This window comes from Cydia pomonella, unplaced genomic scaffold (genome assembly GCF_033807575.1).
Source record: "Cydia pomonella isolate Wapato2018A unplaced genomic scaffold, ilCydPomo1 PGA_scaffold_186, whole genome shotgun sequence".
In the NCBI taxonomy this organism is placed as follows: Eukaryota; Metazoa; Arthropoda; class Insecta; order Lepidoptera; family Tortricidae; genus Cydia; species Cydia pomonella.
Window position 1 is genome coordinate 492,767 of NW_026907827.1, and position 14,732 is coordinate 507,498.

Below are 14,732 nucleotides of genomic sequence, written 5' to 3' on the forward strand. Positions count from 1 at the left end.
GCTTACTGAACATAGTGCCTTAGGAGACCAGCGTTTATGTGATCCCTGATAATATAAATAAATATTATAGGGACATTCTTACACAAATACTTAAATACATAGAAAACATCTATGACTCAGGAACATATTTACAAACTTACACCACGACCCATCTCTAATCAGAAATGTCAAAGGGTCCATAAAATTACGTTTTTGACATTATCTCGGTGACGGTTCAAGATAGGGGGCTGAAAGTTAAGGTGTTTCTATATATAAGATAGCCAACAAATGACATTATAAAAATCCGATATTCGTCACAGGGGCCACTTCTCCTTCCTTAGCCTGCTAGACCTTTTAATATAAATTTCTCGATATATGGCCTTTTTGACGCCTCCATTTCTACAGCAGTACCTATTGCATCGCGACTTACTGCCGCAATTGTCAAGATCAATGTTGCTGCCCAGATGGTGTGGTCTGAATCGAAACGGTACATTAAATAGTGCCATCTATAACAACGATGAGGCATACTTCGTTATTATGTAGGTATCTTGTCCCTTTCCGTGTTGTCCTTGTCTTTCTTCGTCTTAGTATAGTTTCTTTTGTGCAGATACATAAAATCAATACGGGTTTAGATCAAATTACATTTGTCAACAGCTTGTGATAAAGGAATGTTTCGTGAATCGCTAGTCACTAGTGATCCACTCCGCGTGAATGGCTCTTTGCTTCTATGGTTATGGCTCGTACTATGATTGCCTAGATTGCCTCTAATGTGAGGGCGTTATGTTCTGAAGTAGAAATAATTACTAACAGTCAATGTTTATTTCAAGTTTTAAAATGAAAGCAAATACAATGAAAATATGTACAGTTTTTTAACATTTTTCTATGCGCTTTTACTTTTAATTTTAGTGTCTTTTACAGTTTATTATCGGTTTAGCGAAGAATTGATACTTATTATTCATTGATGTATTTATAATATCTGGTACTATATAAAAGTATAAGTTCAAGTATGATTATGAAAAAAAAAACTTTTCTTTGTAACTGACATAAACTTCCTATAGAAGTGCCTACCTTACTGCGAATCAACCAATAGCATTGCCGCCTCGCCATGCCTAAAAAAACCCTCGCCATGCTTGTGACGGGTTCGGGGTGACCCGGGAGCAGGTCCTTAATTGACATGTTTTTAATTTAACTTAAATTTATTTAATAAGTTATTTGAATTTTATGTTTTTACTGAATTGGGTTTTATTTTATTTATTTATTTAAACTTTATTGCACAATACATGTAGAGTACAAATGGCGGACTTAATGCCAGAAGGCAATCTCTACCAGTCAACCATGAGCCAAACCGAAAGATCCTAATTGGTGCAGGGTCAGAATACAGAGTAAAATGACAAAAAAAAATATCACAATATTACCTATATAAAATTATACGTACATAAATAATATGATACATAAATATAAATACATACATATATAAATATATACCCATTGTGAAACATCATGAGGACGACCTTTGAACCTTGTCAAACAGATGCTTGCGTTTTATTATGTAATCAGTTTTAAATCTATATGGAAATAAATTTCTGAAATATATAAATTAATTCATTTATTCATTGGTTAAATTGTAATCCAACGGAGCGGAGTCAGCGGAGAAAGAATGTGGATGACAACATTTACAACGAACGCGCCATTGGTTTATTCCCGCACGTTTCCTCTCATCTTCGCAACCTTACGCGCGGCACTTGGGTGATTGAGATCTGCGAGTCCAACGCACACTCTAACTTGATGTTTTTATAAAACCGACAACCCTGTTCTTCAAACATAGAGAGGAAACTGTGCCTTGTTGGCATTAGACCAGTCCCTGAATAGCTGGAACATTGCTCACTTTACAGTATAGGATATGAACAACCATACCGGTTACAAAGTGGAATAAAGTAAACCGCGGATATAGTCAAACCACACGCTCAATATTTTTTGTCCCCCAAAGTATGCGTGCAGGCAAAGCTTTGTGAAAGGGAAATTTTGGGCATATTTGTAATCCTTAAAAGTATAGCGTTAATTTAACCTCCGAATCAGCGGGGCCGGTATGCTTTGAACTCGCTTCGGGCTGGTCGTTTATTCGCAACGCTTCCGCGAGCGACGGTGAGAAAGTCGAGAACCAGTGTACATAAATGTGACTTCGGGATATGTGAATACAGGCCAAAGACAAACACAGGACAAAGAGTATAAATTAATTGAGCTAAATGTGAGCAGAATATCCAAGGTGGCCCTGACCCGGAAGATGCCCGGTAAACGGAAATATTATGGTCGGCCTAAATCTATTTGGCGCTGTTCCGTGGAGCAAGAGTTGGGTGTATTGGGAATGGGGTGGGAGGAGGTTACCCAAGCTGCCCAGGACCGGAGTCAGTGGAAGAAAATGATTCGAGCCCTACACCCCAGCAGGGAGTAACAGGATGATAAGAAGAGAAGAAGAAACGTGAGCAGGTAATATTTTACATATATTACCTATATTGCATTGGAAGGATGGTTGCAAACGGCAAATAATTATACATGTAGCTCATTCTGATATATTATTTCTGATGCATAGATAAGTGCCTCGTGTATGTTGCACCATATAAATTTAGCAGTACCTATGTTTGTTCAAAACAAATACAATACAATACAATATTTCTTATAAAGTATTGTATTGTCAGGTTTAAAATATTCTAGTTATTTCCTCTTTATTTAATATCTACCGTTAAATTGTCTGCTAAAACTATTATTATACTGATTCTGGCCCGACCGTGCCATCCACCGTGCTTGGCAAATGGCACACCTGCCCTTAATACATATTTCATTTCGTACTGCAAGCAGCATTGCTGCGTTGTTGCTGGCATGATTGTGCTACGACAAGAAAAAATGATAGATAAAAAACATATACATATTAAGAACTTAAAAACCCAAAGCCCATAAGGTAAGTATAGGGTACTTTATTGGAGACCAAACTTATATTGGTTTGCCTTTAAATTGCTTTTAAAACAATCGCTTACTGTAAAAGCAACATGGACAACAAGCTGCACGGGACCCTTTCGTGAAATTTCATTCATTTTGCAAATACTGTCTCCGAATCTGAACACAATATTGAAAGTCGTGTCAGTCAAACATTTTAATTAGTCTCATCACTGGAAATAGTTATAATGACATAAGAAATACCTAAACCACCACAATATGATTAATTTTCGTTAGCAAAATGTGCTTTACAAGAATAACGCAAGCTTTTTTCCATCCAGATTATTTACCTACCACTTGCATGTGTTAATCTCCAATATGTTTTTATTTGTTATTTAATTTATTATGCTTATAATTTACACACCGTGTGCCCTAATAACCCGACCAACATTTAAACGTTAAGAAAATCACGCTTATTTTTCCCACTATTTGCTAATGCGATATTGCCTTACTACTTTACCGAGCAATAAACATTCCTTAGCTGCTAAGACTTGCTAAAAAGCGTTATTTCCCGACGTTTTCTCCAAGAAACGAGAATTACGAGCAACCGCCAGGAAAAGCGCATAAATAAAGTAGGAGTAATAAAGCTAAAAGCGTGTGAAGTCACAAAACATCTATTTGCATGAACCTACAGTTAGTATAACCCTATATTGTTGCAAATGAATTGCTCGGATTGAATAGAAGTTAGATTGGATTGGTAGCGATTTTGTTTGCCCACGTTTACGTTGCGGTAGCAGCTATGGATGGGGTTAGGCCTCGAAAACTTGCCAGACGTTATAACGTAATTGATTACGTTTAAAGTTTCTACTAGAGTACTTGGCTAGAGTATTTGGGTCAAAGTCAAAAATGGTAAGTCAGGAGGAAGATTAGCTACGAGTATGTTCTACATAGCTGTATAGCTGCAGTATTTATTTACTACACATTTGATTGTATGGTTAACTCATTTACGCCTTTCTGTAGACAAAGCAAAGTTAAGAGAAGCTAAAACTAATTTTTACGCTGTACCTCTTTACAGGCGGGATACATTTTTCCAATACTGAAGACACAAATAAGAAAACTTCGATATATATATGTACCCGGGTCGTTAACTTTTATTCTGTAAAATGTGTCTGACAATTAAACTAAATATTAAGCCGAGCTACAGAAATATTATGTTAGAATATAATGAAAATATACTCACATTGAATAATTATTAAGAACTTGATTACTGAATATTGATTGCTTCCAAAAAGAATTTATTTATGGGTTTTAGAATACGCTAAACTCCTAATCGAAATTAATACTTTTGCTTACGTAAAACTCATCAAAAACAGGGAATTTAATTTGGTGTACAATAAAAAAATAATTATTATTGAAAACATAAACAATTTTAATCGCTTTTCTGGAACTGGACTATATTCCGTGTTATTGTTTAATAGCGAGGTAAAGCACACAACAACCGGCCATGATAACATAAATTCATAGAATCTTAGGGTCAAGAACAACGGTCATCTGTTCATTGCACTGACAATACGGACAAAGCGCAGTTTCAGTGGAAAAAAGCCATATCTGATGAATGTTGGTAGGGAGATACGTCCTTGTCCTTTTAAGAGTACGCTATCAAGCTTACAGATACAGTATGATGAAAAAATGTAGGATTTTATTTGTTTAGACTGTTTATTATTTATTTCCAAATGTATTCATCGCAATTCTTGCAATCTTTGCCTATATGTTTCGCCTCAGGTTTGTCACTTCATCACCTGCTCACACCATCCAGAGGACATGTGCAGGGTTCTGGTAAGTAGGTATATCCCGCGGACGTGAGTAACATTCGTCCCTCAATAAATAAATTATTTATTTATTTTAACTTTATTGCCCAAAATACATTAATAATGTACAAATGGCGGACTGGCATTCTCTACCAGTCAACCATCGGACTAAACAAAGACATGTAAAAATGGTGCAAGTAAAAAGAAAGAAGATAAATAATAGAAAAAACTTAATAAAATACATTTATATGTATTTTATCAAGTTTTACACAAATAAAAATACTAAAATATGTGTAATTAATATACTACATACTACATATTTCGTACATACTCCATAATATATATGATGGACGCTACTCGAACTCTTGTTTCAGCACATAATTATGTAGCAACCGCTTCAAAGCTAACTTGCTCGGGGCTTGTCTTATTCATTCGCATCAAGTTATTACTTAATACATAATAATAGTAATATTCCTCTCAAATTAACAATGAGACTAAAATTAAAATAGACCTGTGAAAAAATTGGAACAGCGCAAATAAATATATTTACGATGACTAACAATACATTATTAATTACAAACGAAAACGAGAGTAAAACAAATATACGCTTTATACAGAAGGCACTCATGCCCAGCTAATTCGGCATACACCTGTTCACACCACAACTGCAGATTGTATAACAAATGTTTGGGTCAGTGGGCTAACCTCTCTAACCGAGCGCACATAATGCCTATGAATAATTCGTCATCATGACTAATTTATGTAAAACTGACCTAATAAAACCCTACAAATAATTATAACAAAGAAAATTTTTGCGACGCCCGTCAATATGAGTCACTGAAAACTTTCACTTAAAAGAGCGCGTTTCATTCATTTGACCACAATTCTCAAGACAAGTGCGACGACGTTCGCTGTAGTTTTAAGGTGAAATTAGGACACGCTGTATATGCTGGTTTGATAACGTTCACTGATTTAAGTGTTCAGTGTTCGGCCGAAATTGTCACAATAAAATAGTGTTTAAGAAAAAGTAATACTCAAAAATGTTTTTTAAAATTTTAATATGTGTGGCATTGTCTATGTTGGAGGTAGAGTCTATGGCTATAGAAGGATCTGTGTTGACGAGGTATGATCCTTGCGGTTTGGGCGTGCTTCAGTTTGACAAGGTTTCAGCGGCTGAGTGGCGAGGTGTGGTGTATTTTGAATTGTACCCTCATCTGACTGAGGTAGAAATGGACATTCAGTTTGAGCGGCAAGTCGAGTTGTATGGGGTAAGTCGATATATTTTATAGGTGTATGTAATTTATTATACAGTATGTAACTGAACGTAAGGTTGAACATAGGGTCGGCAACGCGCATGTAACTCCTCTGGAGTTGCAGGCGTGCATAGGCTACGGAGACTGCTTACCATCAGGCGGATCGTATGCTTGTTTGCCACCGACGTAGTATTTAAAAAAATGCTTTTTTGCGTAATGATTCATTTCCGGCCGGTCTTTTTACCTGTAGTAAAAAAAATGTCGTTACCTGACTTATAACATTAACATCTTACTTAAATGTGCACTTAAATAAATAAATAAATATTATAGGACATTATTACACAAATTGACTAAGTCCCACAGTAAGCTCAATAAGGCTTGTGTTGAGGGTACTTAGACAACGATACATATAATATATAAATATTTATAAATACTTAAATACATAGAAAACACCCATGACTCAGGAACAAATATCCATGCTCATCACACGAATAAATGCCCTTACCAGGATTTGAACCCGGGACCATCAGCTTCGTAAGCAGGGTCACTACCCACTAGGCCAACCGGTCGTCAACACTTGATATTTAAGCTTCATACTTTTCTGATAATTACTCAAATAAAATACACATTTGTTACACATCCAAATATTAAGAACTTTTTTATTAAGACCCCGTGCAGTTCAGTTAATAACAATTTATGCATTTAATTTGGCCGGTCTCTAAAAGTTTCTGTTCGACCATCTAATACGTGTTCCACCCACGTTTGCCATTCATTCGCCCTAAATTTATGTGTGTATCCACATCATACGTTAATATGTCTGAAGAATTTAAAGGCTCGCTCATGCCATGTTGTGGAGAGCCGACTGCCAAAGCTGAGCTCTCTTAAAAAGGAAATATATGTTTACAGAGCTCTCAGAACTCCACAATGTCGGTACGAGATGATTGGCACCGATTTATTCTTCGGCCAAAAGGAGCGTTACCCAAACAGTACTACTTCTTCCTACGGTTGGCCGACAACAGCACCCAAGTACCAACCGTGGCCAACTTCAAGCTCAACAATGCCACGCTTTGCGACGACGCCATAAAGGTATGCCACACTAATATAGTGCTTATTTTGAAAGCAGTTGAAGACAAAAAAGTATAAAAAGTAAAAAGCCGCAAAAGTACTCGATAATAAGCCTTCAGTTCAATAGAAGCGAGAGCAAAAAGGTCTAAACGAAATAAGAGGGAAAACCCGATCCTCAGTTGTTTTCCATTTGATTCCTTTTCTTTCATTGTAAGAAGTTGACAGTGATTTTGACAATAACTCACCTCTTATCTGTTTTAAAATTCTTGGTAATAAGAATCTTGTTTTTTTTTTCTGAGACATCAACAGCTTCCGTTCGATGTCAAAGGGTCGTTTTGTAATAATGGAGCATGGTTTTGGAAGTGTAGTAGGTAAACTTAGTCTCGCTTTGTATTCCTAACACGGAATCCAAATTTTAATAAAAGAGTCATAAACTTTCTTTCAGATTTATGGTAGGAAATTATAGTTGAGTCACCACGGAGTAAAAAATTCAGTTGAGAACCAAACAAATGCAGGTGTAAATGGTTTTCGTAATGTTGACACAGAAGACTGGTACAATTTTAAGTTCCTGTCCTTCTATATCGTTTTAAAAAGACAAAATCAAATCGAATTTTTGACTTTAATGGAAAAAAATATGGTTTCCAATTCAAAACTGCAAAAACATGTGTGTATTTTATTTCTTAATTTCTAGGCGGCGCAAACTATTGAATCCCTAAATGTCACAACAAATCCAAAAGAGGTCTACAAACAAGTTTGTGGAAGAAGGGCACTCGAGCACGCTGAACTTACCTCTGTCAGAACTCAAGCTTTGGCTGGCGACTGGCCTTGGCATGTGGCTTTACTCAAGAAGAACCCGAACAGTTACGTCACGAGATATGAGTGCGGTGGCAGTATTATATCAAGTACTGCTGTTTTGACAGGTACACTTTATCTCTTACACTATTTATAATTTATGATCCTACAACTAATCCATAAGAAATCAATCAAGAAAGTGTGCGATCGGGAAAGAGTCAGAGCAGACTAAACTGATCGGATCTTATTGTTAAATAGTCGTCTGATTCATAGTGAAGTGTGTCATTATATATTATACGGCAAAAATTACCATCCTATTATAACATATTTATGTATTGTTTTCTTATGCAGAATTTTTAGGGCATTAAGAGGCTTGATTTTCTTTATAACTTGACCGTTAAAGAGTTTTGCAAAAAGAAGAAATTTATTTGCAGATTACTGCAACAATGCAGATTTAGGTGCCTCTAAAATTTCGAAACTCAACTATCGTGAAGTAATCGAAGGTCATGACTTTAACCCCCACCCCCTCTAAGTCTCTAAGTCGAGTAAATATATCTAACGCCCGATTCAGATTTTAAAAATTTTGTTACGTTTTTGAACTGGTTATGATACGATCTTGACGATCGTCTTGGTGATTGGCGCGCATTTCATTCGTTTTCTGGCTAAAAGTTAAAAATCCTGTAATAAAATGACTCTCCATAAGAGTCAGACGCACAAAGCGACATATCAAAGCGTTCGAATACGAGGATCGAGCAGGAATCTTGTAATGTAGATCTTTGTTTGCATTGGAGATCTCTCAAGATTACTCTTTTTTTACTGAAGTCGCCGGTATTTTTTATACCTTTTACTGGAGCATTCCATCGTTACGTAATCGACATTTATACTAATGTTTTCTGACTTTCCAAGCCTGGTACTCTTTTGGCTTGCCTTTTTATCGTGTATTATTAGTATTATTTTAAAGCCGCTTGTGTTCTTAAAAACTTTATACTTTTAATACGTAAGTTGCAAAGTTGTAAAGCAAAGGTTACGTAAGCGACTAGTACTCATAATTACGCCAATACTTAGAACTACATTTAGGAATTGTTTATACAATGGATTTTGTTAAAAAAGACTATAAGAAAAACTTTCCTTTAAATCCTTCATGTTTACGTCGAAATCAAAATATTTATAATTTAAAACTGTATTATTGTTGTAGTGCTACTGCCTTTTGAGTGTCACATCTACCAGGTATTGATACATTGTAGCGGCCCTTTGAACATTACTAATACCCGCTGAATCTAGTAAATTACATATTCTTTGGGCCGTAATGCTCTGTATCTCATAAGGTTGCACTACAAGCCACCCTAAGTAGTTTCTTTTTGATATAAATGGTCCGCGGAAACAGAGAATGTGCATTACAGTGTCCTCTGATTCCTGACAGAACTTGCATGTCGCGTCTTGTTTCATTTCATTAGATACATGTGTTTGTTTAACTTGCAGTGTCCCGTCAATATTCTTGTCACTGCGCATGTTTTGTGTCTTTTGAGCCCTAGAAACTCCTTAGCAGATTAGAGCTTTCGAGTGTTCTTGTCCTCTGGCGAACTTCCATCAACAATCGAATGCTCTCGTCTTTTCTAGTTTGTTAAGCAGGAAATATGCTTCCTGTTTAATGACTCCACAGAACGGTACTGGGCCGACCAGGGGTGTGTCTGCTCCCTTAAAACTGTAACAAGTTGTTAGAACTGAATCGGGCTTCTAGTAATGATTTATTTGGTTTTAAGCTGGACATTGCGTGAGTAGAGGTGGTGTTCTGATCGAGGCGCGATTGGTGGTCATCGTCGCGGGCGTCAATAACCACACGGACTATAACCAGATAGGCAGGCAAGCTTTAGTGGTAAGTATTTAAAGTTGGTAAGAACTCGAGTCTTTTAAGTCTAAATTTGAAGTGCTCCAGTCGTTATTACGCGACTCTGTGCTTAATAAACTTTCGAGTCTTTAAAATCCTGAGGAGAGTCTTTTATTGTCTTATTATACATATGTACCTACCTACTCATGTAACATACTTATGTCTTTACGAAATAAAGATTTATTATTATTATTATTTAACTTAAAAGGACTCGAGTCTTCGAATAAAGACTTCGTCAAAAATTTATAGGTTTTATCTACGGGTAACAGAAAGGAAAATCGCCATTTTTTTATGATTTGTGCATAACCCTTGCATTTAATGTGGAGACAATGCATTTTAGAAAACTTTTGTGCATAATTTGAAAGTTCTCTTTAAAGGGCTCAAGTCTTTACAACAGACTTAGGTCTCGATAAGTACTCAAGTTTCAACAAATGACTAGAGTCTGGAAAACTGAGTTGAGTTTTAAAGCAGAGGACTCAAAGAATTTAGTTAATATCTTTGAGTCTAAATTTGAAGAACTCTTCTAGTTTTTACGAGCAGGGATCGGAACCGATATTTTACAAATACTTCGAAATGACCATATATTTCGGTTTATTTTATAGTCCAAATACAAGACTCAGTTGTGTTTTAAGATAGCAATTTCATTATTAGAGTGCCCAATTAGAAATGAAATAATTAACAAATAACGATAAAATATACCGTTTTAGATGCCATACAAAAAATACTGGTTTCCGATTCCTGTTTACGAGACTCATCGCTTAAAAACTTCTGAGTCTTTTAAGTCTTGAGTCGAATCTTATTTTTATGTACTTCAAAAGGACTCAAGCCTCCGAATAAAGACCCGGTCAAAAATTTTATAGGTTTTACCTAAATAACAATAAAGGAAATAGGCGTTATTGTATGATTTGTGTACCTAATCCATCAATTTTACATAAAGACGGTGCATTTCAAAATTGTGAATCCTCTGAAAAGGACTTAAAGGTGTATGAAAGACTCGAGTTTTTTTTATATACTACGTCGGTGGCAAACAAGCATACGGCCCGCCTGATGGTAAGCAGTCTCCGTAGCCTATGTACGCCTGCAACTCCAGAAGAGTCTCTGACAAGTTGAACATAATTCGAGTTTCGACTTAATTATAACAGTCTGAAAAACTGAGTCGAGTCATAAAGCCAATCAACACTAATAACACTACTAAGTACTTATTTTATTTACAAATAGTTATTTGATTATGTTTTGTTCTGTTTTAATTCAATATTAATTAAATACAAACGTGACAACATTACATACTACAGAATAGGCCACGGGAATTTTGAAATTAGTGATTTTATATTTTGTACCGATAGCAAATTGAACATACAACCAGACGCTAGTGTGGAGGTTTCTCTAAGTCTGTTTAGCTGTGTGTCTATTGTGTATTAATAATAGGGTTTCTGTCGAGAATTATCGAGGCGAGAAATCTCGAGAAATTTGTCCTTCTTTGAGGCGGGAAAAAAAAACTTAATGCCTCGAGATCTCGAGAAATAAATCTCTGGTTAAAAGTAACAAGAAAACACATGATTATACATACACACGTGACGTGTATATAGTGTATTTCTTTAGGTAGGCAAATAAATGTAAGACAATGTTTTTTTTACATTTTCAGGTATTTAGACATTTATTAGTTCACCAACCAAATACAAAACTGCCTTGATCCGTCCTCTATCGTTCTGACTTCAACAGATTTCATGTTTTGTAACTTTTGAACTACTACCCTCAGATGTCTACAGAATTCGTCTCATTTAATTACGGTGCTTCCTTTTTTGAATATTAGAAAAAAGGTAAAGAAATACATTATGTAAATAATTGTCTATGATTTATAATTGTTACACATATTCCTCGACATATATTTCAAAAGTGTTTTTCAATAAAAAAAAAACGTAAAGATGGCTTATTTTCTTTCTAATGCTAAAATACGAATTATAGGACCATGTAATAACAAATACATATTACAAAACTAAAATACCATTGATAAATCAAATCATCCCGTTATATTCCTATTGGCAAAATAGCACAATTTTAGCTGCTTTATTGTTACGTTTAATAAGTATATTACATTGTAAAATCTTCTGTAAGTTTGTCACATCGAGTTAAATTAATTGACTTGAATATTCTTGCCCAATAAAATACCATATTGTGGGTTGTTTACATTTTGACAAACACCTAAAGAAATACACGTTTTGTTTTGTTTGTTTTTGAATTTTTAATTATTAAGTACAATTTATGGTACCATTTGTTGGATTATTGATCTCACCTACGACTTCTATGCGTCTGATTTGTAAAAAAAGCAAAAAAATTAAAATAACATTGTGTTTTTTTGAAACTTTCAAAATTTCTCGAGCTACTCGAGAAACTCGAGAAATACTGGTCGAGGATTCCCGTGCCTCAAGAAATAAAAAAGGTCGAGAAACCAGAAACCCTAATTAATAATGACTTTTGTATTTTAGGCTCAAGACATAGTACTTCATCCAGGCTACACGGACGCCCTAGCTACCTCGGACCTGGCCATCATCAAAGTGCACAAGTTCACATACACGGCGTTCGTCCAGCCCGTCTGCCTGTGGGGCCCCGTGTATAGCAAGGAAGACTTGTTCGGGAAACAAGCGACGGTAAAGAATAAAATTAAAGTTTATATTTGGACTTTTACTGATACTCGTAAGCGCGTGCGAGATGGCAGGTTTAAACCCCGGCTAGTACCAATGTGTTTTTCGGAACCAGTTGCTTTACAGTGAAGGAAAATATCGTCAGGAAACCAGACTTATCGTAATAAGGCCTAGCTCCCTTCTGGGTCGTAAGGTGAGATGGAAGCTATTTTCGTAAAAACTAGTGTAATGTAACCTTAAATTTTGATTGCTTTGGCGTTTTAAATATTAACAGTGATTAGAACCTGTTATTAGAACCTGTATTTTTAGTAATAGGTACTTTTAAATAAACAAGCTATCCACCAGGTTGTCGGCTTCGGCTACACAGAGACCAACCAGCCCTCCGACGTTCTCCGGTCAGCCTACATCATGATCCAAAACGACACCACTTGCCTCTCATACTCGCAAAAAGTATACAAGAACCTTCTCAACGAGTTCAGTTTCTGCGCTGGCTATGGACCGACATCTGGTAAATATTTTCGATACCTGGCCGTGTATTCCTTTTGGTACATGCGTTGAACACCTGAGTAAACCAGTGTAACGATCGACATACAAACTATTTGTAATCGAAGTATACTACACAGGTACTCATAAGCGTTGGGCTCTACCATGCTTGATAAATTGGAATGGCCTTTGCTGTTTATTTATAATTAAGATGAGACGCGCTTTGAGTTTTTTACGCACGTGGGTGGTGTAATTGTAAACAATGTGTAAAATTACAAGGCAAGCAAGGAGTAACACTTTCAAGGAGGCGAGTTTGTAAATAGTTAATCGTAAATTATTCACAAAGTTTGACTACAGTTTGGGCCAAAACTTTGGGTGTAACAATCAATGCACATCGTAGATTTCCATTATACGACGTTACATCGTGCCACGATACGATGTCGCATCATTATGTGTTTGCCCTTTGACAGTCTTCCCTTTAAGTATAGGTTGCCTACATGCAGGCATATAAGTATTAGGGGCACAATAGAATTTCATACTAGTAAACCACTTTTGCATTCAAATGCATGACCAACACAAACAACACTACAGTGATCATCAAAGTTCGATGGTCTATCCATATAATATATCTCTTTCCTGTCACTCTTACTTAAGTCAACTCAAAAGAATGAGACGATTTTGGATGTTTAAATCTAAAATCTACCCTAGAGCTAATGAAAACTAGGGCTGTTAGAGCTAATGGATTAAAACCAACTTATCCTTCCCCATAGGCGTAAACCCCCGGAACGGCGACAGCGGTGGTGGTTTGGTCCTTGGCGTGCTGCAAAGCGACCACAAGATCAGCTACATTCTCCGCGGCGTGTTGTCCAAGTGTGGTGTTTCAGTCGGGCATACAGAGTGTGATCCGAAGCATTATGTGGTGTACACGGATGTCGCACCTCACTATACTTGGTTGTACCATCACTCTGGACTTAAGTATAGGAGCAACATATTATAAAAATACTACAAGCTAAGCTACGTACTCCGAGGTTTGTTGTTCAAGTGTGCCGTCTCTGTGGGGCAAACACAGTGTGACCCGAGGCATTATGTGGCACCTCACTATACTTTGTTGTACCATCACTCTGAACTTAACTATAGGAGCGATATTCTATAGAGGGACCATAAGATTAGCGATACGTGCTCCAAGACGTGCTGTCTAAGTGTGCGTCTCTAGACATACGGAGTTTGACTCGAGGCATTATGTGGTGTACACGGATGTGACCTTACTATACCTGGCTGTACGAGTATCATCACTCCGGGCTCAAGTATAGAAGCAAACTTTTATAAAGAGATTTCATGATTAGATTGATTAGCTACGTACTGTGATTCTATCCAAATGCGGGAGTATATGTCGGAACGGACTGCAACGGCAAGAACTACTTCGTTTACCAGTGACAGTGTCCATTTTGTGTAGGTATCCAAGTTGATTACCTAATCTCTTCAATTGCTTTTTTATCACATTATAACACGATATCGCCATTGCACGATATAGCCAGAAAAAATTGAATTTTAAATTAAAGTAGCTTTAGTCGCCTCTTTTTACTTAAGAAGTGATATTTAATTTAAATGTTAATCATAAAATATTAGAATAGAAATTTTGATCGCTGGTAACCTCATCCGGTTCCCTCAAATGGTACTAAAGTGGTATTTGAATTTGTTATTTGATAGTTTCGATATTGCAAAAAATGTGTAGGTATGTATTGGAAGATCGAAAAAAACGAAGTCTAAATGAGTCAAATATTTACATGCTCAACAGTGCCAATGTCAGACATCAGCACCCAGTGGATAACCATTTTGAAGATGATAGAGTTGCCAACTTTGTGAACAATGTATGTAATTTATCAAATATTTTGATTTGTGT

General features: G+C 36.2%; 1 protein-coding gene across 1 annotated transcript; it reads left to right on the forward strand.

Annotated features, from left to right (window-relative positions):
* Nucleotides 1–3,082: 3,082 nt before the first annotated feature.
* LOC133533635 (acrosin-like) lies at nucleotides 3,083–14,414 on the forward strand. Its single transcript, XM_061872652.1, has 7 exons — nucleotides 3,083–5,983; nucleotides 6,875–7,054; nucleotides 7,725–7,953; nucleotides 9,586–9,698; nucleotides 12,194–12,355; nucleotides 12,695–12,857; nucleotides 13,603–14,414. The coding sequence occupies exons 1-7, from the start codon at nucleotides 5,756–5,758 to the stop codon at nucleotides 13,827–13,829; spliced, it is 1,302 nt and encodes a 433-aa protein (XP_061728636.1). The 5' UTR covers nucleotides 3,083–5,755; the 3' UTR covers nucleotides 13,830–14,414.
* Nucleotides 14,415–14,732: the final 318 nt, after the last annotated feature.